The sequence below is a fragment of the Teleopsis dalmanni genome, chromosome 2 (genome assembly GCF_002237135.1).
Source record: "Teleopsis dalmanni isolate 2A chromosome 2, ASM223713v2, whole genome shotgun sequence".
NCBI lineage: Eukaryota > Metazoa > Arthropoda > Insecta > Diptera > Diopsidae > Teleopsis > Teleopsis dalmanni.
The window spans coordinates 42,055,159-42,081,491 of NC_051847.1; the positions used below are offsets into that span (position 1 = coordinate 42,055,159).

The 26,333-nt window shown below is 29.4% G+C and overlaps 1 protein-coding gene across 2 annotated transcripts; it reads left to right on the top strand.

The window, feature by feature from the left end:
* Positions 1 to 6,840: 6,840 nt before the first annotated feature.
* On the top strand, positions 6,841 to 10,544 carry LOC119685132 (E3 ubiquitin-protein ligase hel2-like). Of its 2 annotated transcripts, none has more exons than XM_038099340.1 (3): positions 6,841 to 6,966; positions 8,059 to 8,415; positions 8,470 to 10,544. In XM_038099340.1, exons 2-3 carry the CDS (start codon positions 8,160 to 8,162, stop codon positions 10,428 to 10,430), a joined length of 2,217 nt encoding a protein of 738 aa, XP_037955268.1. In that variant the 5' UTR covers positions 6,841 to 6,966; positions 8,059 to 8,159; the 3' UTR covers positions 10,431 to 10,544. The 2 variants fall into 2 exon arrangements, with proteins under 2 accessions (XP_037955268.1, XP_037955269.1); XM_038099341.1 differs by having other exon boundaries at positions 8,485 to 10,544.
* Positions 10,545 to 26,333: the final 15,789 nt, after the last annotated feature.

Genomic DNA, 26,333 nt, shown 5'->3' on the forward strand with positions numbered 1-26,333 from the left:
TTGACATTGAAAAGCCATTTTAAATTGCTTTCTCCTTTAATTGAAAATTTTGTACGTAATGTGCAAAAGTCTATCTTAATGGAGAACAGCTGTCAGTTATGTTGATTACTGATATTTATGAATTTTAATGCAGTATGAATGGATTAATTTTCAACATTATCTGTAATTTCTGTATAAGAAGTATTTTTATTGTTTTAAATTTACAATACAATTACAATAACAACAAGAAAGTATTTTGAAAATTTTCAATATATTTTTTTTAAATTCAATATCACATCACTGATTATTGCTTATTATGATATCGCAACATTAGAATATTGATTAAATCAAGACAGCTTGCACATAATAATATTTAATATTAGAGCAATTTATATTATAATCTTTAGGAAATCATTAAATATAAATTAAATAGCACTTTTGGACTATTTTATAAACACAAACAAATTTTGTATCTTATGGAAAAATAACTAAAACAATAATGAATGATAATGATAAAATAACTAAAACAATAATGAATGAATAAACTTACATAGCGTTGAAAAGAATGGTATACACAGTGTGTATTACACACCATTGTACCTTAAAAACTCGTATCTTCATTGACCCCTTAAAAAATGAAAACATTGATTAATATATAAGATACAAGGCAATGAAACTTTTCTAAAAAAGAAACAACTACATTAATTCAACACTAAACTTGTTAAAGATGCATTTAAATTTGTATCTTCATTCTTCTTTGTTCCGTTAACTCCTAGTAGAGCATAGGGCCTCAACAATTCCTCTGAACTGTATTCTATTTGGAGCAGCCGTGCAGATGTCGTTCCATGAGTAGCGCGCTGATATTAATTCTGCATCAATTGTCCTTTGCCCTGTTCTTATAGGAGCGCCAGGCCGGCGACTACCCTGCGGGTTCCATTTTGGGGCTTGCTTAGCGATACAGGAGTTCGATTTGCGTAGTGTATGTCCGATCCATTGCCATTCTCGTTTTTTGATTTTGCTCTCGACGCTTTGCATATTTACTCTTTTCAACAATTCTGCATTGGAGGTGCGTTCTGGCCATCATATTTTTAGTATGCGTCTTAGACATTTGTTTATGAAGACTTGGGTTAGTGAGTTGATCGATCTAGTAAACTTCCATGTTTCGCAATTTTTCACTTAACCAGTTAAAATTGCTTCCAAAAATATATATACCTATAAGTTTCAAAACAATGAAAACGTAAGCAACTATCGTAATCAAACATTTAACCACCTGAATTCCTTTGTAACGCAAACATTAAGTGAAATCATGTATTTTAAACTATATCTTTATTGAGTAGGAAGAATACTGATTTGTCTTTACGCTAGCGATATTTCGAAGCTTAAACTTGAATGAATGGTCGTAACTAAGACTAGGTCCAATGGGCATTCAGTAATGTTTTTTTTATAATAAATGCTGATACCAAGAGGTTATGCTTTCAACCTTTCTTCCAATCAACCGCCTTTACATAACATATCTGAGGAAAGCATTTACTCAGATCTGTTTAACAGTCTCCGTTGAGAAATAGTTTAGCATAAGGTAGAACTTGCATAGATCTAGCCAATTGTAACAAAAAGACGTTAATAAGAATATTGAGGTATAACTTAATATTCCATCAACTTCGACATACGTTATTATGCAGGATCAAAGATCTTCAAATTTCCTTTTGAACGTTGCTAATGCCTTCTTAGCACTATTGGTTATTATCAAAGCTTCTGCAGAACACAACAAGACAGGCATGATAAGAGATTTGTAAAGCGTTTTTCGAGAAATTGAATCAGTTGCATACGTAACACAATATAGCGTTAATTGGCAACATTGACTTTTAATTAAATCTGAATTATGACGTGATTTTTGATATTTCCCAGATAAACAATGCAAAGTAACGTCAATTGGCAACATTGAGTCTTTATTAATTTCACGTTGAGTAGTTGTCACCAATGACGTAGATATCAAAACGCTTAGAAGATTTATTTATTAACAGAAAATACTTCATTGTGTTCTCATTGACGGACGTTATTTTCGATTCGAACGTACAAGTTTTATTTGTTGTTCAAACTTATAAGTTTAATCTTTAAAGATAGACTGGTTTTATATTTAAATGCTTTTTAATTATAATAATCTACAGTTATAAAATAAACATTTCTTATCTTAGTTCCTCTAATTATTCATTGATTCATCAATTCTTTTACAGAATAAGTTACATGTTTATAATGTTCCCATTAGAATTTTTTTGCTTCTTATCTTAATTCCTCTAGTTAATCATTGATTCATTTTATTCTATATAAGATTAGTAATAATATTATTAGAACTGTTTTCGCAATCCGTTGATTAGATGTCATTTTAGTGAGCTCAAATCTGGCACTGCGGTATTGGATGCTATCCATATATGTTAGTGTATAAAATTTATTAATTTTAACATTTGTCTTCTTTGTGCAGATACAATTTAATTCTTTGAAGTATTATAAATTTACAGATTTTGATTTGAGATACCAATCAAACAATGATAGGTAAACTTTAAATAATTAAAGTTTTTGATTTTTAATCAAATTGTATATGTCATGGCGTAAAAACTATTTCTCGCTTCAATAGTAATTAATTAAATGTTTGTAAACTTAGTCAACTTTACTTTTATCGCCAAAATTAATTTTACCGAAATTACACTTGAAAAAAAGTTTGTTTATTAAAAGCTCAAGTGCAACAACAGTAACTACAAACTATGAATAAATTAAAGTTACGCCGTAGCGAGGATTGAATTACTTTTTACTATTTAACTTGGGAAGTGTCGCATCTCAATACAACTGCAACTCAATACAAATTTGAGCGAATTTCTGAAAAATTCATCAAAATTTTCCACCAACTTTTTGCAGTATTTTTCTGCTTTTGAAGTTTAATTCTTAAATTAAAAAAGTTTACTTCACTGCAATTTCAGTAACAGCAGCACAAAGGAGCAAAGAAGCGCACTGAAGACGAGAGTTTTAAGACCTCTTTACGAATTGACATACTACACATGCGAGGTATGACAGTTTTCATCAGCACTCGGAACTTTTCTTATCAGCTTAGCTACTCCAACGCAGGTTAGTTGCGACTCAAGTAACAGTGAAACTATTTTTTTATTTTTAAAACGGATTAAAATACAACGTTAAAAAAATAAGACATGTTTAAGGAAATAAAATATTTCGTTCAACATTTCAAAAAGGATTTAACACAACAAAAAAATTTTTTTCAATCTCTTTGAAAGTTACAATGAAAAGTTTTTAAGTGTATTTTTCTTCAATTTTATGCGGAATACTTCAAACATTAAAATTATATTCGTTATTATTTTATAATGAATTCCTAAACAATTAATTATAAGGGTGTTTTTAATTTAAAACAAAACAAAGTAACTATTATTTCTTATTATATGTGACTGTATTTGAGAAAGTATGGATTGGTGTCACAGAAAAGAAAAGCTAAAAGGCTAACTCACAAGTTTTTTATTACTATTTGTCTTGCAATATTATAATTTGTTAAGTATTGTATAATTAAGAGTAAATAGGCAACACTAAATCAGCTAAAGGTTAGGTTAGATTAAGTTAGGTTATACCGGCGATCCCTACTGTTACCTATCCCTAGTGATCCATTGTGTTACCGTATATATAGGAGAAAAACTCAAGATTAAAATCACCTAGAACCTTTGGCGAAGCATAAAATGCTATTTAGTGTCAGTTCCTGTAACTGGTCCAGGTCCTCAAGAAAGGGGATTAGCCAAATGCTAAGTTGCCGCCGTGCATGAGCTGGGCAAAAACACAGTAGATGAGAGACATTCTCATCGTCTTCGCCACAGCTACAACAGATTTGATTGAAGGGAAGACCCAATCTTCCAGCATGGTTCCCTAGTTTACAGTGGTCTGTAAGTAAACCTACCAAAAGACCGACATCTCTACAGGGCATCTCAACGAGAATTTTAGATTTTCTTTTATCGGAAAGTAGTCAGATTGCACACAGATGTCTGCATATCGCTGAGTCTTCCCATTTTTTGTTAGAAGTTTTTGTACAGAAAGAGCTCAGTAATATTTTACAAGATATTAGCGATATGTCCAAATTGTCTAGGGGTTCCGAGTAAGGTCCTGAAACACCGGAAACCCTAAAGGTTATCTCAGATTCAACAACCGTTAAAAGATATGCAGAACTACGCACATTAAAAAACATCTGCTTCGTTTGGCCCATTAAAATTCTCTTATTTTCTATTGAGTTATTAATAGGTTCACCCAAAATAAATAATATAAAATACAGAAAAAAATCTAGTTATTGGCTTATCTACTTTTATCTCGTTCACACAAAATACTATCTAATATGGTGTTTGCAGACATCTTTTCACAGTAATAATATAGAATTGTGTAGGAACAATTGTGCTAATTTTGTAGACAGAAGAGAAAAGGGATATCCATCCTATAAACCGGCCCTCTCAAGAGAAACTTAACCGATGTTCGTTCTCAAGAGTCATCAGTTTAATGTTGAGAGACTGATCATATCAATTATGGACATGAGACTATCACGTCACACACTTTCTAATACACCGAATGTGACTTGGATTTATAGTTGCAAGTAACTTTATCTTCTTCTTTTTCAATTGTGGGAACTATGTGAACTTCTAAATTACTGTAATTAGATTAGGGAAAACAAGCGATATAACACCACCAACTTACGATTAGTTGCACTCCTAAATTAACTTGCAACTTTTAAAAATGTAATCAATCTGTAAGTTTGATTATTGCAACACGCATTATGTAGCTTCTTTTAGATTAGTTTTACTTATGCTTATCCTAAAACGAAGTTATTATTATGCTATTAAATTTGCTAAGTAGTTACTGATATTATTATAAAGTTATGATTAAATAAATAAATATGATTCATAAACCTGTACCATTCCAGTAATTGTATCCATACTGTAACCATACTCACATCATCTGACACAATTCTCCTCCTGCCTACAATCTGTGATCATACTAGAGATTCACGACTGTTTTTTACTTGCGGATAATACTCCTTAATAGTCAAAACTAACGGTTATTCGTTACTCATTGGTGGGAGTCAAGTACTTCAATAAAAACATTATTATGCGAAAAAATAACTACCATGGCCTCAAGTGTTTTCAATAACCAAACTCCATAATAATAAAATGTTCACTATTTTTCGATATTAACTATTGGTGAGGTCATGTCAATGACCAATAATTTTGTCTATAGTATCATTTATTCATAATTGAAAAGAAATTAATAAATTAAAAAACAAAATTTTATAAAATATATTTCTTATATATTGAAAGAACTTAACACAACCTTGGTGGCTCATTGAATTTTAATGAAATTTTCACGAATCTCAGAAAAGAGTATATTTCACATTCACTTTGCTGAAATAAGGCAATAAACAACATATAAATTAAATTTCAAAGACAAAAGGACCTAAAATGTGTTTTTAATGGTTTAAAAGGGTTTTCCATTTAGCGATAATTAAAAACTGAAAATTCAGTTAACTTAAGAAAAAATGAGATAAAAGGAAATATATTTCATTATATTTCACTTTTCCGTAGAAAAGTTAGCAGCGCAGATAGATGTGCTCCAAATATATTTGCTCTTCGCTGCAGGTTAGCGTTACTAATTTAATTATTTAAGTATGCGAACAATAGAAATTTTAAATATTAATAATAAAAAGTTAAATTAAAATTAATTCACAAACTCAAAACAGTAGTAGTATAACAAAAATTTAATTATTTTAATTACATACAGACAATGCTCATATTAAATATTCTTAAAAATTATTGGTATATATTCTATAAAGACTTTAGTTAAAAATTGAAGTTAGGAAAGTTTCAAAAAAATATTTTTTACAACTTCAAATAGTTCACTTATTGACTCATCAAAAGAGACCGCTTGAACACTGCAAGACTTACTGCAGTTCTTACTGGTCATTGATATGTAGGAACATACGCAGAGAAACTGCGCATTCCCCATAATCTTCACTGTAGAAGTTGTGGAAACCCGCAGGAGAAAGAAACCATAATACGTTTTCTCTGTGAATGTCCGGCTTTAGCGTCCAGAAGATATTGGTTCTTAGAAGAATACTTCTTTGATAGTTTATCAGACTGCTCATCGGTGAAGATGAAAGACCTATTAAATTACCTAAATTCGACGAGATGGATTTAGTCTCTACTCTTCTATTATAGGGTCCTTGCGAGGAATTTGATAGCAAAACGACAAAAAATCGCTAATTGAGGTACATGGAAGTTATCTATTGGCCTGTTACTGCAACCAACCAACCACTTTTTGAAATGTGATTTAGAAATAATTATACAATCTGATCTATTTTTTATTCGTTTTTATTACACTATTTTATTCGTTTCAATACAGTATAATGTGAAACTTATTTTCGAAACTAAATTCATCATTATTTATTTGATGAATAATTACCATTATTTATAAATCATTACTATTATTATTTTAAGCAAACTAAATTCCGATGACTTTGTCCCAACACTAAAATTCTCTGTGAAACTGATTAAAATCACTACCTAATTTGTTATTGTTTCAGGGTCATTTTTAATTAAATCGACTATAGCACATTCATTGATTCGAAGATATCTGTCGTACAACCAAGTTGTGTGACTAAATTTAATATATGTTAACTATATTAGTATACTACGAAATACTGTACTGAATTTGCCAGAGTTTCCTTGCTTTCATGATGTTATACCGTACTGTACTGCATCTGATTACAACTTCATAAAAAAACCTTTTATGTCAAAAACTTTCTTTACATTTTATTAAGCTAAAGTAACTGGTCGGTCAAAGGTATCGCGGATATATTTTAATACTTAAAAAATTTTGAAGTTATTTTCATTATCTTTTCGTTCAATAGATTGACAATGAAAGTTATACTACCAAATTAAGAAAAATATTCAGTTTCAAAAGGTAAGCCTAAGATAATATGATAGTTACTTAAGACGAAAAAATAATGATGAACTGTTTGACTGTCGCCATTAAAAAAAAGGACTCCATTGTTCTCATAGTACTTAAAGTAGAATTAATGTACAATGATAATTCCACATTAATTTCTCATATTTATCAACCTAAATGTTATAGAGAAAACTTTTGTGTGATAAATAATGGTGTATAAACTTTTAAGGAGGTCTGTTAAACAGTTTTTCAGAACGTTCGGGAAGATTTACATATTCAGTGCCAAGTGAAGAAAGCGAATATAGTTAAACAGAGTTTAAAAAAAATTGAACATAATTCTAACATTGGGTATTATTTTCATTATATATATAAACTTTTATAAAAAAAGAGGAGGAAAAAAAGGCTAAAAAGAAAGCAGAACAGAAGCGTTAGCTGAAAGAAGAAAAAAATATAAATTATGATTTTTTCATACATACATATATATACATATATATTGGAGCCCTATACTCCTTCTAGGAGTTAAAGGAATTTATATATGTTACATATACATATTTTGGAGCTACTTTAAAGTGTTGATATATCATGAATTGTTGAGCATAGTCATTTCAACAAATGTGTTGCCAGATCGAAAACTTTTTTAAAAAGTTGAATAACTACTACCATTTTAAAACTTCAGCTTATCTTACATGAGTAAGCAATTTTTCCTACGAATAATTGGTTTTCCTAGCCAAAATCAATTTTCGTTAATTCGTCTGAGGTTTTTATCAACACATATGTACATGCATTTCTTTCACTTGCATAAATACATTAACAGTTTCTATACAAACGATCTATAGTTTCTATATAAATGAAAATAGGCCGAATGGTGTATTACGCTCCACCTTAAATGCAAATCATCGACAGTAAAGCCTCCGGCTTCTTATGCAAAAAATAAAAATAGATTCTCAAATTAAATTAACTGCCCACAAATATGAGCTTACGACATTTTTAACTGTTAAACAATTCGGGTTCAACTTTAAATTTAAGAAGTATATAGTAGTCATTGATATACACTAAAAAAATTAATTTTATAACATACTATATATTCCATATCTCTTATAATCATAGTAACTTTCAAATTAAAACCTTTTGATAAATAACAAAGAAAAAAAAATTGAAACAATTTGTGCAAATCAAGAGTTGTTTTCAAGTCAAATAAAAACTGGAAAATGAGTAAGTCTGCTGAAGATGGGACTATAGAATTATATATAAGTGACAAAATTAAAGAAGATATTGGTAATGCTGGTTGCAACGTCGAAAATGCAAACGTTGATAGTGGAAAATGCCAAATAATCCAAAAATTGGTTTCTAATACTGCAAAAAATGTTCCGAATATTGCCAATTCAATTTTGGAAGCAGGGACTGGGACTAATTTGTCAATTGTGAATGGAGGACCAGTTGATGAAGCTGTAAATGATTGTATTTGTAAGTACATTTCAGAACATAAGAAAGAAAAATTTAAGTTTATAATTATTTTAGTTAATGTTTTTCTAGCAAATGCTCCCAACAACAGCGCATTTAATTCGATTACCAAATATGATATATTTGCAAGGCCAGATGATAAGAAGATGGAATTTGGAAACAATAAGTTTTCAACAAATACTACTGACGAGAGCCCATTAAATTCGATCACCAAGTGTGCTGCACTTGCGAGATCAGACGATGAGAACGTGGCATTTGAAAAAAATGAGTTTCAATCCAATACTGCCGATGGGACTCAATTTAATTTTACTACAAAATATACTTTACTTGCGGAACACGATGATGAATTTGTTAGAGACAAAATTTTAATTGATGAAAATACGGTACATAATGGTAATTGTGTTGAACTTCAAAACACAGTTTTGTCAATTACTGTGAATGAATGCTGTGTTGTCGAAGTTCCGGAAAATGTTCTAGACTTAAATACAGTCGAAGAAATGGAAATACATAAAATTCCGGATAGTAATATCAAAGAAAAGAAAGTTGATGAAAACTCCAAAGCGAAGGACAGTAATAGTGGTTGTGATCAAAGTGCAGAAAATGTCAGTCCTGGACTTACCAATGAGCATACTAATTCTGTTGGTGAAGAGGATACCTGCTGTCTTTGTTACAAAGTTATTGATATATTTGCAATCGGTGAATGTGACCATCAAATATGTTATGAATGTGCTTCACGTCTTAGGGTCATTTGCGGAGACCGATCTTGTCCTGTATGTAGAACATATCTACATAAAGTAATTTATAGCGCTCAAAAATTGCCATATCGTAAACTTGATGGTGAATCTTGGCGAAATCAGAAGTATATTAAGAAATGGTCAATTGCCTGCCGTGATGCTGATATTCATATCAAGTTTTTACGATTACTTAAGCATCAATGTCCTAAATGTGATATAAAGCCATATGCCAATTTTTATGACCTCGAAACTCATCTCAATAAAATACATCAGTTATATTTTTGTCACATTTGTACACAAAATTTGAATCAATTTTCTTTCGAACGTATCTGCTATACTGATTCCGAATTGAAATTGCATTTGAATAAAGGAGATGTTGGTAATACTTCTTTTCGAGGACATCCAAAGTGCCATTTTTGCGGAAATCGGTTTATGGACAAAGACGAACTTTATAAACATATGAGGCACACCCATTACTATTGTCACTTATGCGACGATACTATGGAGTTCTTTCACTTCTACTATCAACTGGCAAACCATTTTAAAAAGCATCACTTCTTATGTGAATATGGTTCTTGCAAACAATTAGAGTTTATTAATGCATTTCGTACCGAAATTGAATACAAAGCTCATTTAGCCAGAGAACATACTGAAGAATTTAATAAGTATAAAAGCAGAAACGCGCATAAAATATCTGTTAAAAAACTATTCGAACCATCGAGCAATGATAGAAGCCACACGCTTCATACTTTCACTAATAACAGAATTATATCACCATCAACTACTGCTAATACACAACAGAAAACCCAGCAACGCATCAACCTTGCAAGTAATACCGAATTTCCACCTCTAAACGAAGAAGCTGCTCCAAGTGTATCTGTGAATGTGAATACGAAACGGGTATCTAGGAAAATACATGTTGAGGCTTTTCCACCATTAGAAAGCAACTATAGGAAATCCAATATCGTTACAGCGAGTTTTATACGCGAAGAACCCTCTTGTAGTTCAGCTTCTGCAGCTCGTGTTATTTCTACTAACGGTGCTGTTAATCGTGGCACTAGTGCCAAACCAAATGCAGCATCAGTAATTCACCAAAGGAATCTAACTACTCAGATGACAGCCTTGAATACAGTAACAGTCGCCGGGTCACTAAGTAGTAATGAACGCAAAGAAAATAACACAACTAAAAAGAATGAAGGTGCTGCCTTGAGACTTAATGAAGAAAATTTTCCTAGTTTAAGCGCTCAAAAAAAATCATCAAAGAAAAACAAAAACCAGAAATAAGGAGCATATATATAATCCACAAGTCCTAGTCTTTAGATTTACTCATACCATTTTAAGTGAAATTTCGTTCTCAAAACTTTTGTTTATTCATTTCTGTTTTCAAATTTCAATAATGTACCCAAATTACAATAAAATGTTAAATAAATAAATAATTTTTAAAAAAAAGAACTGATTTGTTTATATTATTGTCATATATTGGTCTTTATTATATACATCCTGTATTTTGTATGAGTAAATTAATTAATTTATTTATTTATTCATTTTCTTATTATTATTTATTATTTATGTATTTATCTTATTTATTTATTTATTTTTTTATTTTTTTACTTACTTATTTACTTATGTATTTATTTATCTATTTATTTATTTATTTTATTTACTTACTTATTTACTTATGTATTTATTTATCTAATTATTTATGAAATGTATTGAAATTTGTATGAAATATATCATTATCATTAACATGTTATCTTAAATGATGATTAAGATAACTGAAACTTCTAAATTTTCATTTGTTAAAAGTATTACTAGATATCTAAGATATTTAGTAAGATATAAATTTACGAAAACTTGATGGAAAGCTTCAATCGGTATAAAGTAATTTCCAAACCAGAGACCGTTTACAAAATGCTGATAGTGAATACCTGCTTATAGAGCAGGTGAATACCTGTGATAACGGATAGGGATTTAAATATTTTGAGGACACACTCTAAGCGTATAGCTTTGTTCGCGAAAAACTTGAAGTGGTTAATTAATTACTAAAATATCAGGATACAGATTGAAGCAGCTAGTAATATATTTGGATCTTTAAGACAACAGATATTCATCGAGTTTGTCAAGCAAACGACACAAGAGTTCAATGTTTAATAAACTAAGACATATTATACGATTTTAACTATTTGAATCAGTGACCAACTTTCATACGATTTTTGTTATATCTTAAAAGGTCGTAACATGTGACATATTCAATATTCATATTATCGGACCTATTCTGTAAACTTGTCAAGTATTGACAATTATTCACTCTTTCTTATTTGTCAAGGTTGACAATTTGACAAGATTTTGGTATTCTGTGCCTTAAATAAAAAACTTTTTTTTGATAAATTGTCAAGACGACAAATGCTCTTGATACAAAAAAAGTTATTTCACTGTTTGTATAAAATTGTATAAAACAGTTCCTTAAAATGAAAGAAGACAAAGAGGAAAATGATGAGAAAGACATTTGCGAGATGCCAGTGATCAATTTTTGTTAAGTGATGCAGACGCCTCATTAATAATCTGGAATCGCATGATGGTCACAAAACTTCATTGTCTTTAACTATAAAGGTCTACCAAAAATGTGTGATAACAACTTCAACGTGGTCATGAGCCAGTCGTCCCTTAGTAGAAATTTGCATGCTATGGCAAAGCTAATTGTATATTGAAGTGAAAGAAATTATAAAAGTCATAAATTTTAGGTATGGATCAACGTTTTTGTTTTACTTTTCTTAACACAAAATTTTAGGGAGCAACACATGATTCCAGAATTTGAGCGACTTCTGACCTATGGAAGCATGTCATCCATCAGTATACTGCTAGGTTTGTAGTCTACCTCTAGTAAATTTCTGACTCATTTTAAAGCGCATTGCTTGCATACGCAGTTAACACTTTCACACATCCATCGTCTGCATATAAAAACATGGTAACAATTATAGAAAATATAATAAATATTAAGCAAATTCTTTCTTTCCATTTAATCGCCATACGAGCTGGACCTCTAGGTGCGTTTAATTCCTCTGCCAGCTGCTTCCACGTGCATTACATTTGCTAAGGCGATTGCAGAGTATTTTTGCCTGCACAAATTTCAGGATAAGCAAAATGATATATATAACATGCTCGTGCTTTGAATTTCTGTAAATGGAAATTTATATCAAATTACATACAATCCACATATAGAATCTGTTTTTATTACGAACAGCTGATTTTTGTTTACATAACACAATGTAGTCAACACAAGGTACTGCAGTTTTGAAATTTGTCAAAATTTATCCAGAATAGCAAATAGCTTTTTGCTTGATAAAAAATCTTGACTAATTGTCAATACTTCACAAATATATCAAATTCACAGAATAGTGGGGTATATACATATCTATTTTATTATATATAATCTTCTGACAGTTTTATACGAAATAAAAATAATTGAACCCTTTTAGCTTTGAACATTTTCCTTATACTCTGCGTGTTTCTTCATTCTCAAAATTCCTTGTTTCAGTCTCTAGCATTCTGCCTACTATGTTATTCAATAAAAAAGTTTTGAGTTTTGACATATTGAGAAAAGATTTTTGGTATTTATTTTAAAATCAGAAACATACTTTCAAAATATGGAGGAGGAAAATAATCAACAAATTTGTTGGAATGTGCAACGTATGGAAAAAAACAGCTGCTCATACTATTCAATTGATTTTCAAAAGTATTCCGTGAGCAAAAGGGCTAAAATCAGGAACTATTATCATTTTGAGGCGCTATATTACCATAAATATTTGCTTCTACGCAACAGGATCCTGAATCGCCGGAATAGTTAGTATAAGACGTTACAAACAATAAGTTTTGAATAAAGAGCATTATGAAATAAAATTTTTTTTGTTTTACTCATTTTTAAATCGCAACAAAAAGACAAAATTTTTCAACGTGGGTTTAATATACGGATCAGTCGTTTTTATTATCTTGAATTACTCGAATACTTGTTTGTAGATTTTTTACTATTATGGTAAGTCATGTAGGGTAAGTCATTTCACGGAAAAAATTATCTGTAATAGTAATATTATCTTATTAAAAAATTTGACTCATTTATTCGTCGGGAAAAAATAAATACTATTCTATTTTTACCAAATTGTAGTGCTTCTGCATGGGAAGCAATTTTTATACTCGCGACTACTTACTTTTCAGTAAAATTTGTTTTTGCTTGTACTTGAAAATGCTTGAAATGAGACAACCAAAGCAAAATGTGTTCAAGCAAGTAAATACGAGTACGACAATTTTTTGTATCGATTTTGATGAGTAATCGACGAGTAAAATAAGAAATAAAATTTCCATTAAAATTGGGCCCACTTCAAATCTTTATAAAATGATAATTATTTATGTTAATTATAGCTTAAACATAGTCATTAATTAAAAGCAGTAAAAAAGTTTTTAAATTTAAATAAACAGTAAAATTTTATAAAGGGAAATGTTGCTTTCTGCTTTGTAAAGTAAATATGTGGGACAGGAGAAGAAAGTACAATTTTATTTAAGTACCTATTTGGTTCTCTATTTTTCATAATGTTGATAAAAGAATTAAAATTATTTATTTATCAATTTAATTATTAACGCAAATACGTGCTAAATGCTAACAAGATTTCCATAAAAAAATGGAAATAGGCTTAAAGAAAGATAAGCTTTTTATCTTTCGAAATGTGATAACAATTTTTATCTGTATCTAACTTCGATATTAAAGTCCAAATTGATGGCAATTTGTAAACTATAAATTTGACAAAATGCTTCTTTCTTTTTATCTTGCATTTTGAAAATTTCAATATATTTAAACTTTCTTTAATCTTGTTATATATTATGTGTTATCACGTAAAATCAAAAAACCCAGTTTTTCGCTCTGAAAAGCTAAAGAAATTCTATTGTAAGCCGATGAAATTTTGAATCTACCCGAAAAATGGCAAAAACTTATAAATAATAAAATAATAAAATTCAATATAAACCAATATGTAATGTTAATTTTTTATTGCCGTGATTGACGGGTCTTTATAACGAAAAGAAACTATTTAAAAGTTAGACGGATTCGAATAGCAAAGAAAAAACAGGAACAAAAATTTAGTTAATTTATTAAAATTTGACTGATCATACAACACTTTTTCGAGTATTGCCACGTACTCATCATCAGTGGTCTTGGAAATATTTCTTGTATTTAATTATTCATAAATAATTTTTTGATACTGCAAGTACCAAGAATCGAACTCATGACCTGCCAAATTTGAAACTCAGATTCAGCACATCTTAATCAACTAACCCAAAGCCGTACTTGATTTTTATGTTCGCACATTTTTCTGGAGTTTTGTTACTTTGCTGTGAAACTTTTATTAACAATTGATTAACTAACAGCTATATGGTCACCCAAAAATTTAATTAATTAAAATAATATAAAATAAATTTTTGTTCTTGTAGTTTCACTACTATTCGAAAAACCTCTTTATTATTATTTGTTATATTTTTTATTTAGTATCATAGATGTACTTGTGTGTCACTTATCGTTTCTGTTTAAATACCTGAATGAAAGCATTAATGTCGGCGTATATTGAAAGCTAATTAAAAAGTATTCTCTACTGTTATATTCTCTGATTTGTGGGCCAATAGTCATGTAACCTTACCCTTTAACAATTGAACTATGATCTAAATTGAATTTGAAACAATTTAATTTTATTTTTGCGGTGAAATAAATTTTATTGTTGCTATTCAACGTGTTTCAGAAATGGTCTTGTTCAATTATCGTAAAACTGTCATTGATGATTTCTGGCTGTGAAAATTGTTAAATTTATTACTACGTCGAAGGCATTCTCCGAAATAAACACAAATTAAAACGTTATTTCAATTTGTGGTTGATAACAAAGCAGAGTTAGGTTAACTGATAAAATATATAATAAATGATTTTATTTATGTTTTTTTTTCTTTCATACAAACAATTTTCATATTATAGACTCATAGCCGAACTTGAAGTGAATCTTATCGAGAATTTAATACTTTTGTAAGGAGTTTGGAAACTTGAAAAGTTTTCAGTGATTGCTTCTGATATTTCTCGGTGGCTTTATTTGTTTCTCTTTAAAGTAGAAACAAGTTCAATGCAATTTTTTTTAATGTAATTTTATTAGGTTTTTCAATTTTACTTCTCCCCTTATAATATATTTTATTTAATGTGTAAAAAGTTACTAGAACAAAGTAGCAGCGGCAGGAATGAGAACTGCAACGGCTATGGCAATGGCAATAGCATCGGCAGCATGGCATGTTGCATTCTCATGCTGAAACAAAATCCGCATCCGAAAAAAAGATGAAGTTGCATTTCTATGTTCGGGTATTTGTACTCCTCCTCATGCTCTTTTACAAATTTTTTATTTTATTTTATTATATTTTTTATTTTATTTTATTTCCTTTTTTTTTGTATGTTGGTTTCGGTTAGTTGCAGTTTTCCATTTTTATTTTGCTGCGGTTTTTCTTCACTGCTTGGCATTTTAATCGTTTTAAGTTTTGTTCTTTATACAATTTACAATATAAAATACAATATACACGAATGTAAATATGTATGAATGCATCTGTAGATACGAATGTATCTTATTTTCAGTTTTTGATAAAGATTTTTCTTCCGCAAAACGGTTGAAGCACGTTTCACAGTTTCAACTTTAACGATCCCGTCGTGAATTGTTTTAAATTTTTTTATTCTTCTCTGTTTTCTCTCTTTTTTTTATTAAAGTTTGGAATATGGAATCGTTAGTTTTCACTTGAATTTAAATTTATTGCTGATTAGATTTAATAGTTTATAGCTGGAAAAAATTGGAAAATTATATTTACTTCATCAATTTATGCATTTATGCATTTACTCGCAATAGATTTATAGCTATCTGCAAATATTAACTTTACTCAATTTCTATACAAAATATCTGCAAAAGTACTTAGTGGTTTATACCTTTAAAGATGTAAAAAATAACAAGTATTTCAAAAGACAATTTAAAGACAATGGAACAGTGCTATTCAAAAAAACATTTAATTCTTATAACAATACTTTTCGAAAACCTCTTTATATAATATACTAGTTTCTATTCACAGAGATCTGAGAGTCGATTCAGTCGAAAAATATATTAAATATCGTGCACTGAAATTGTTCAATATAATTGACAATCACAATAATCCAACACTCAGCAACCTAAAAATACTTCGAAATCTGATAAATACAGGCAGATACAGAGATATCAGATCCATCATATTATAAAGCCCCGTATTCAGTTATTCTTAGTGTGACTTAAAACTGTCCACAGATATAATAGAGTTAAGGTGATGAAACACCAACTCAGACATCTGCATATCAACAACACTAGTTTCTATTAAATATAATAGTTACTTCCTTAAAAATGACGTTAAATTACAACTTATATTCACAAAATATTGGTCTCATCCGTCCGAATCGTGGAATGACATTAGCATGACTTTCTCAGTATCACGTTCTTAGATTAGGTTCTATAGATAAGAAAGAATATATAAATCATGATAATGCATCTATAAACAGCATAGTATTGAAAATTAACATTTAAAAATAAAAATACAATTAATTAATTCAATTGTTTTACAGCTAATTTACGATTTCGTTCTAATATAAACACAACAAATCAATTTGTTGATAAAACTTCCACAACAAATTAACAAAATTCCAGAAAAATATGCGAATATAAAAATCAATTACAGCCTTGCGTCAGTTTGGTTAAGGAGCGCTGACTCTGAGCTTCAAATTTGACAAGGTACGAGTTCGATTCCTGGTACTAGCAGTCTACATCCATTCTATTAAATTACTTAACAAACTTAACAAATCTTTCGTCTTTACCGATGAACAATCTAGCAAACTGTCAAAGAAGAAAATATCTTATTCATCTGAAACTCAAAGTTCGACAGTCCTAGAAGAAATATCTGGCACTTGCAATCCGAACAAATTATATATACGAACTATAAAGTAAATAAAAAAATTCGGATTATTTTTGATGATTCTTTGGCAATACTTGAAACAACGTTTCGAGTTTGGTCAGACAAACTCCAATAAATTAACTAAAACTTTTGTTGTTGTCTTTTCATTTCTATTTGCACCCATCTAACTTTGAAATATCTGATTGTTTTTTTCTCTTAAGTTTCGATTGTAACTTAAAACGTTAACGGTTTTGTTAGTAACGGAGATTTTGTTTGGTTTATAAAAACTATGTATAAAATTTTTACATTGCATGAATGTTTAAGTAAATAGTATGAAGTCAAAATCTAAAGTAAATAACTTCAAAATATTTCTACGAAGACCATATGTAAATTTCCATATAGTAATATCAACACATAGACGACTCCAAAAAAAACAACAACATAGGATCTATAGAACTGCTTTTATTTCATGGAGAAGCATTTTCAAATTGCGAGCTAAAGTTTTGCTCACATTACAATATTATTAAAAATCTATGACAATGAAGATATATACTTACATTATAAATTTATATATATATGTAGATATATATATATATGTATTGACAAGTATAAACATAAGTAGTTGCACAACATTCAGTTAATTTCGATTTAATGCCTTTAGCAAAATTGGTTGCAAAATTGCGTGTTGCATTGTAATGACTTTTGGAATTGTAGTCTAATCGAATTTTCAAATCAACACCAAAGCCATGGATTTGAAAAATATTCATTTGTGTGAATAACCACAATGCGTCCACTGTGTTCTTCTCTCCTGCACAAATGCATCAAATGCGTAACTGCAGCGTTTCAATCGCGACTGGATTTCTGTGTATTACTGCGATATAATGGATCTAATGAGATTTTAGCGAATCTCATAACCAACCGGAATGAAAATTGTACATTAGTCCCAGTTTTTTTTTTAATTATTATTTCTTTTATAGTCTAATAGCAAACAATTTTCACTTACTCCGAAAATCAATACAACGAATTGTGGTATGTTGCTTTAATGGAAAATCCCATTATCGTTTTCCTTTATTGTTTCATAAAATTCTTTATCAAAGTTTATTATCAACTGGATTCACTAAATGTCTGTAAAATTAGTTAGTTTTTCAGACATTAAGCTAGTTTTGGTTTTCACTATATGAAATTTCTATTTCAGTACTCATTATGTCACAAAAAATATAGAGATATCTATTCACCAGTTTAGCGATCATTATTTAATTGAAAGCGGTAAAATCCATACGGTCTTCTCTTAGTTCTCCGATATTCTTTTAACTCCACTTTATGTCAATCAACATCTCTACTTTAAATTTTGAATGGATCTATTAGTGTCTTACTTAGTCTCTTATTTATATTTATGATCTTTAGTTCTATATATCAATTTAAGGTTTTTGGATTTACATGAACCTTTAGCTAGTTTATAAATATCAACGATAATGATATCGAAGCTTCATATTTTACTATCGTAATTTTACAATAATTATTGAAATAAATTTAAATTTGTTAATGAACTTTAGCACCAAATTAACAAAACTGAACTTTCCAACATACAACTCAAATACGGCTTGGGGTCAGTTGGATAATGAACACTGACTTGAGCTATAAATTTAGCAATGTAACGTATTGAACACTTGATACTTACAATTTTAAAAAACTATTAAATATAAATAAAAATTATAAGACCACAGATGATGCGTATTTGGCGATACTTGAAACAGCTGTGTAATCAAACAATCAAACAATTCAATTAATTAAAAATTAATTTAAAAAATTAAAAAAAAATAAAAAATTTTTGTTGTAATTTCACTACTGTTCGATAAAACCCACCTATTTATTGTAAATAATATAATTTCGTTCCTTTCTTCAAAACGTACGTTAGAAATTAACTTAATATAAATTTGTTTTATTTAAATATATTCATAACTCAAAGTAAATTTAAATGATATTGAACTTTAAAGTTTTTAAGGAATCTAGTCATTATTTTTCCTAAAAAAAGGCATTTTACCTATTTTCGATTAGATGAGATACTTGACTTCATTCCAATTGCTTTTACTTCCACTTTATTTGCATTTAGCAGCAAGTCTTACTCTTAGTTAAATAAAGTATGTAATTGCATAAAAAAAGTCCTTAATAACTATTCTGATTTACTGGAAATGGAGTGCCTTTTTCAACAACCCAATTGAACGGTATTACCAGTTTATCATATACCTATATGTGTGTGAATATATACTATGTTACCAAACCCACAATAATGTAAATTTTAAATACTTTTATATATATTTAAATCACCTGCAATGTGCAGAGTGTCAAATTATTAAGCGATTAGTGTCCTTAACCAAACATTGCACATAAAGTGCCTACATTAAAATTAAATGTACTCTCCTGGTACTTGTAGTACGGGTACTTATGGTGCTCGAAATATTTCAGTTGCAAGTGCTATGACCGTATTATTCTTCATGTTCTACTCTAATTTGTACAACGTTATTGCTAACCAGAGCATTTTATACTTACTAGTGCCAAGCAAGTTATGTTGCCTCAATGGGAGGTCCCTAATGATTGTACTATTCAGTTCAGTTGGTACCATTGGTTAAGTATGGTTCGTTTGGTACAGTTTGATTCTACTCTGCTCAGCTTTGGCTTGGTTGCTCGCTTTCGACACTTTTCATTTAGTCTTAGAATATCAAAAATTCTGTTGGCTCTGAAAACTTTGACAATAAAATTTGTACAATGTGATTTAGTAACATTTAATGTGAACTTTCATTTCGTGTACTTGAATTCATTTTTTTTATAATTTATTTTTTTTTTGTGTATATATTTACAAGTACATTTTTTTTTTTATTTTTCCATTTGAAACTTTTTGCTTTGGTGGTTTATAAACTGTAGATTTGAACCTCAAGACCATGATAATTATTTGGTTGTGATATTACACAAATGCTGCAGACATAGTTTTATTCAAATAAACAATAAAAATTATTTTTATATACTCGTATATTGTAGTTGGAAGTGAAATGTACAAAGCTCAAGTGCAAAATAATTTTCGTATTATCCTAACAGAAATCAAATGGAATTTATAATTTGACTTCGGAAAGAGTAATTTAGCAAGAGATGTGAGGAAAATATGCACCCACACTCGTTTTGCTCACATTTTGAAATGCAAATATGCATGAAGCCACATTTACTATTTCTTTCAATTTGTGGGAATTTCACCAATTCGAATGTGGTTTTAATTTGGCTCATTTTATTGCAGCTAAAATGATTTTCATTATTTTCCTCAGCTTTTGTATTTTCCTTTTTTTATTTGTTTGGTTTTGTATAAAAACTCCTAATTTGAGTTTGAAAACTTTTGAGATATATTTCGTCTTTGGAGTTTTTTGATAGCTTTTAGCTGGCATTGCACTGGCAGTGCATTCTGAAATGCAGTGCAGACTAGTGTATATATATGCACTTGACATATATATACACTAGTATATATTTGTAGTTGTGTTAGGTAGAAGTATGAAGATATATTATTTACGTGTAATAATAATCTAAACTACATCGTCATTCACATAGACTCGTGAAAGTTTTAACTCTTCTGTGAAAGTAGTTTTGGCATATTTTGTGCTATTAAAAGTTTGTTTTCTTGAAGGCAAGAACCTGGCTGTGCCTGATGCACAAAGACAAAGACCAATTTTCCACGTAAATATAAAGGTTGAAAGTAGTTAACACTTCAATTACAATAAAAAGGAAATTATTTTCTTTGAGAAACTTTTTAGTTGTTTAAAAATTTTTGGTAAATTCATAATGAATTTCTTAAAGCTTGACAGCGTTTGTAAAGTTATTCTTAACAACAATAAAAAGGAGTAGATAGTTAGAAATATGTTTCTTAACTTTTTCTTTTTGTTAACTTCCTATAAATTAAATATTAATTTATGTAAAATCTAATTATAATATTATATTGACTGCTTTCGATTCACCAAATGCGTATAAAATAGCAGCTAAACTTTTAAGTTAAATGGCATAACTTAATAAAACTTTCACAGCAAAGTAACAAAACTCCAGAAAAATGTGCTAACATAAAAGTCAGGTACGGCTTTAGGTCAGTTGGTTAAGGTGCGCTAATTCTAAGCTTCAAATTTGGCAGGACCCGCGTTCAATTCCTGATACTTGCAGTCTCAAAAAATTATTTACGAATAATTAAATACTAGAATTATTTCCAAGACCAATGATGATGGGTATTTGGCAATACTCGAAATAGCTATATGGTTAGCCAAAAATTAATTAAAATAATATAAAATAAATTTTTGTTGTTGTAGTTTCACTACTGTTCGAAAAACCTCTTTATGGCATAACTACCTATAATTATTACAGTTACTTTATATAAAATTTGTTTTGAAGACAAAAGTGTACATAGCAAACTAAAGCAGGGTTTTCTTTTATATAAGCTGAAGAAAAAATTATGTTAAATGTCTACCAAAAAAATGTAGACTAAAAAGCTTAGCCTATATAATATGCAATTTTATTACTTAGCTACGATGGCTTAGACAATAATTAATATGTTTACATATGTTTACAAAAAATATAATATCCTATGACAAGAGAGTTGTTTTGAATAAAAAGAACAACAATAGTGAGGAAATTAGGGGCGCTCGGTACTGCCAACTGGGGAGCGTAAGCAATTAATCAGGTAGACTGGAGTAGGCTACTCGACGCCGGCAAGGACGGATCATGTCTATAATGGCCATCTAAGTAAGTAAATAAGTAAATGAGGAAATTATTAAATTCCAAAATTTCTCATGTTCTTATGTTATCCGTTTTCCTCATGTTAAATAATTCTCTTAGAGGAAACGAAATTCACATTGCCGAAATAAAATCATAATAAGTGATGGGACCTATTTTGTTATCTTTGAAGAGGATATCCTAACCTCACCTGCACAAATTAAGGTTACTGACATTCCTAACAGTATTTCTTAATTCATTTCTCGATTCAATGAAGGTACTGGCAGAAAAGATCGACTCCTAAAAAACTCTTAATGTCAAAAAGGTGGTAGTTAACAGCAACTTATCCAGTTAAAAACTACTTAATTAAGCTGAGTTAAAATCTGTGAGTTTAAGATGGCAGCACCAGTAAGATAAGGTAGTGTTAGCAACACTCCGAGGAATTCAAAAGCAGTGGATGAGGAACAGCGAGGGAGAATTGAAATGAGAGTGGGTACAAGAAAACCACTTATATTCCTACATAATTAATTTCATTTAATTCTTTAAAATAACGCAGTTTACATTTTTACAGATCTATTTAGACCAGCAGCATCTTTATTATTGACTCGGATGAGCTGTTTGCATTGTTTTTAGATTAAATCCAGCCTTTCTCTAGAAGTTTATATTCAACATGTTTAATTACTAATGTTCCCTGCAAGTGGATGTCCTAGAAACAGGTTCGGATCTTATTAAAAAAGTTGAGGCACTTTGTAATTATTTCGATTATGAGTATCACTTTAATCTTAATAACCAACTGATGTGAAAATCTTTTAACCTTATACCAAATTTGATTTATTGCTCCAGTATTTAAGGGATAAAAAAGATAACAAGGCAATTATAAAAGCTATAAAGACTGCCAGTCTATGCGAATATATACTAGCGTTTTTACATTTTATTTTTACGTATTTTACTAAATAGATTTCAATTTAATATATGTACTTCTGTTTGTTTTTTTTTTATCAAATCTAATTATTGCCATTGAAGTGTGGGATGTATATTCTTAAATCGAATGCTTTCTGGACAATTCTTTGCAATTCTTCTCTTTGTTTATAAAAAGAAAATCATACCTAAAATCTTTGTGCTTGTGAGAGAAAACGTTGCAATGCAAAAAATAATTTAAGTAATCTGTTATAACAATTGATAACTGAATATATCATTATTAAATTATATATATTATAATAAAAAAAATTGCAATGGATCATCATATGTTCATATTGTAATGCTGTCAAAAAATTTAATACAAAGTAAGGTTTCTACCAGCACTTTATGCGCTTTTTAATTATAAGAAAAAAGTATGCCGATAAAGCAGTTCAATACAGGTGAATGACGATCTTTGGAGAATAGACTTTATAAGCTGATAAAAAAACCCCATCAACTACTTGATGGGGAATAAGAGAAAAACATGAACACATAGAAGGTAGATAGAAAGTGAATATTCACAGAATATGCATTACATACCATAGAGAAAAAATAAAAAATCAAAATCAGGCTATTGTTTGACTAGCTTTGATTCCTCAAGAATTGTTATACCAAAAATAGTAACGATGATGACTATAAAAATCATTTTGTTGTACAAATGTTAAACAGCATAAAAGACCTGCTATAGATGTTTTGGCCGATCTATTCAAACAGCTTAAAATATTACATTGAAGTGAAACTTGCACAAAAATGTTTACTTGCACTTCAAAAGAATGAGAGTAAAAATTCTTGTTAATTTGAGGCTTTTTTTTATTATTAATACTATTCGAAGAAAAGTAGAAACGAAAGTATTTCTAAAGCATTTCATTGCAAATACTTTGATTAAAGTTACTCAGTCAAGTTGCTGGTGTGTTGGCAACAACTGTTGCAGAAGAAAAATATAAAAAAAAAAAACAAAACCAACTGTATAACACTTTCAGTTGCTCAGTAATTACTAGCATTAAGTAATGACTACATAATTTTCATAATATTTAGTAGAAATGAAATATAATGCTTTCACCTACAATTTTGAACAAAAATAAAGAATTTCAAGTATTCATAAAGTTACTCATACGTGAATAAAATGTGAAGGGAACGAAAATAAGTAAAATGGTGATAATGTCACTCACAAAAGATGCTTAAAAACTTCCGTCGGAAATTAAACGGTAACTGAGCTGAAACTAACTGCCGGAAGTATACGTTTAGCAGTACATTGTAGCATAGAATACAACATGTATCAGGTATGAAATTTCCAGTTGATGAGCTTATGGAAAACTCAACTGCGGACGAGAGGAAAATATTTCTGCATACAAGTTGGTTAATATTTTTTAGCCAAGCAGTAGCTGCGTGTTAACAAAGTAAGGTGAACTTATAATCAGTGAAACTGTGTGTCTTCCCAACATAGTCAGATATGCAAATTTGCATGTATTTTGTTTTATTGCTCGACTAAAATATTACATTTCCATGCGGTAGACAGTTTGTGTCCCCACGTGTGTTATATATTAAGCACTGCCATGTCATTTCACTCAAAAAAAGAAAGTGTCAGAAATTTAAGATGTTTTCTACTTTTTATCTTTAACTAGCATTTGACCTGAATTATCTCACATATACATGTAACTATATATAGTACGATATCATTTTTAATGCTTAAACTTGTGCAATCAAGTTACTGCAAAAGTGGAACACTACTCTGCATCCAAGTGCACTGGATGAAATTACGATTTAGTGCAAAGTTAACTCAAAGTATTCTCCAAAGTGTTCCATCAAAATGTCACTCATTTGCAGTTGGCTTATTTCGATAAACTTTAGTCAGTCATTTCGTTAAATTATTTTTTATTTTTTTGTTTATTAAGTTTTAAATTAAGAGTTTTATACTTTTACAGTTATTTTGAAATTGAAGTACTTTTTGAAAATAAAATCTAAAAGCTTTTTATTTACAATTTTTTATAAAGTTTATTCAAGTAAAATTTAATTTTAAATTAGAGTTTACTTATTTCTTTAAAATGACTAATTATTAATGAAACAACAACACGTAGTATCCTTTTGAGCAATGGACGAAGATAATGCCTTCCCTTTTCTCTTTTCTGAAACCATCAGTATTTTAAGAAAATTGAGATATATATCACTTAAAAAAGATGGAGAAAATTAGATTACATTATTCATATGTCCAAACCTCCAGTTATCTACTAACTGGAACTTCGTCACTGTCATAGCTTCATATCTTCATAACCATTTTCTTGGTTATGGACCCATCATGTTCACGATGTATTGTCTAATGACAATACCCTCACCTGGTGAATGCTAGTTACTAGAGATGCGTCACAAAAAAATGGCGAATACTTAGCTCTATAGACTGTTATCTATGTGATGGCCTAGTTTATTCCCAAACGTAAACTGACAAAAAAGTTAAATAATAAGAAATATAAAAGCATATGAATATGTATCAGTAAGAATATAATTAAGATAATAAAAATAATATTATAATTAAAATAATAAAAGTGTGACTAAAATCATAAAAATGTAACTAAAATAATAATTAAATGAATATAATTATAAAATTGTTACAGAAGGAAAAATATTTCTCGAAAATAGTTTAACAGGATACAAAACTAAAATACCTGTATATATTTTGATGTTGATATTAATATATAGATAATAATAACACTAACACATAACTAATAGCACTAAGATAACACTAAGTATTGCCAGATAAATTAACATATAACATGTCGAAAGATAAAGAGGGCCTTTAGTATTATCAGCATACGTTCAATTTTATATATGGGTCATTCTTTTACAAACCGGACGGATTTTGGCAAAAAATGACCTCATCACCTCCGAACTTAAAACTTCAACCAATTATCTTTAAAACGCAATAAATTTCAAGTTTCTAGCTTTTATAGAACTTGAGATATAGCCATTTGAAAATGTGTCTACAATGCCAATTCTCAAAACCCCATGGGTCCATATCTCCTAGGAAAAAAATTACAAAATTTTTTTCCGAGATACGGGTCTTCTTATTTTATGAAAGGAGCTCATAAAAAAAATTTCAGCCAAATCGGAGGTGATGAGGTCAAAAAGGTGTCCGGTTTGTAAAAGAATGACCCATATACATTTATCCGTCAGAAAGATTTGTTCTCGTTGGATACCTCATAATTTGATAATCGTTAAAAAGAAGTCACATATGGATTGGTGTAAAAAAATACTGGAAAATACGGCCGAAATAATTAATTTTTAGAATAGCAACAATTTCCCTCTCCAAATTATTGTATGGAGAGGGAAAATTTAAAATCTGGAAGTTTTGCTAGATTCTGTTTGTTGTTTGTTTAGTTGACTGTATATTTCTTCACATATAATGCAGATTGATATAGTTTTAGTATATATTTAGCTATGTCTAATTGAAGTTGCAAAGCATACCTATGTATAGATTAGTTTCAATTTCCTCAGACGCACTTTCAGTCTCCTTCCACTATAGTTAATTTTTTA

Bases quoted from the DNA above. Each gene is read 5' to 3' on its own strand.
- LOC119685132 (XM_038099340.1), top strand. From the start codon at position 8,160: ATGAGTAAGTCTGCTGAAGATGGGACTATAGAATTATATATAAGTGAC. The intron at 8,416-8,469 runs GTAAGTACATTT...TAATTATTTTAG, and splicing joins AGCTGTAAATGATTGTATTT to TTAATGTTTTTCTAGCAAAT.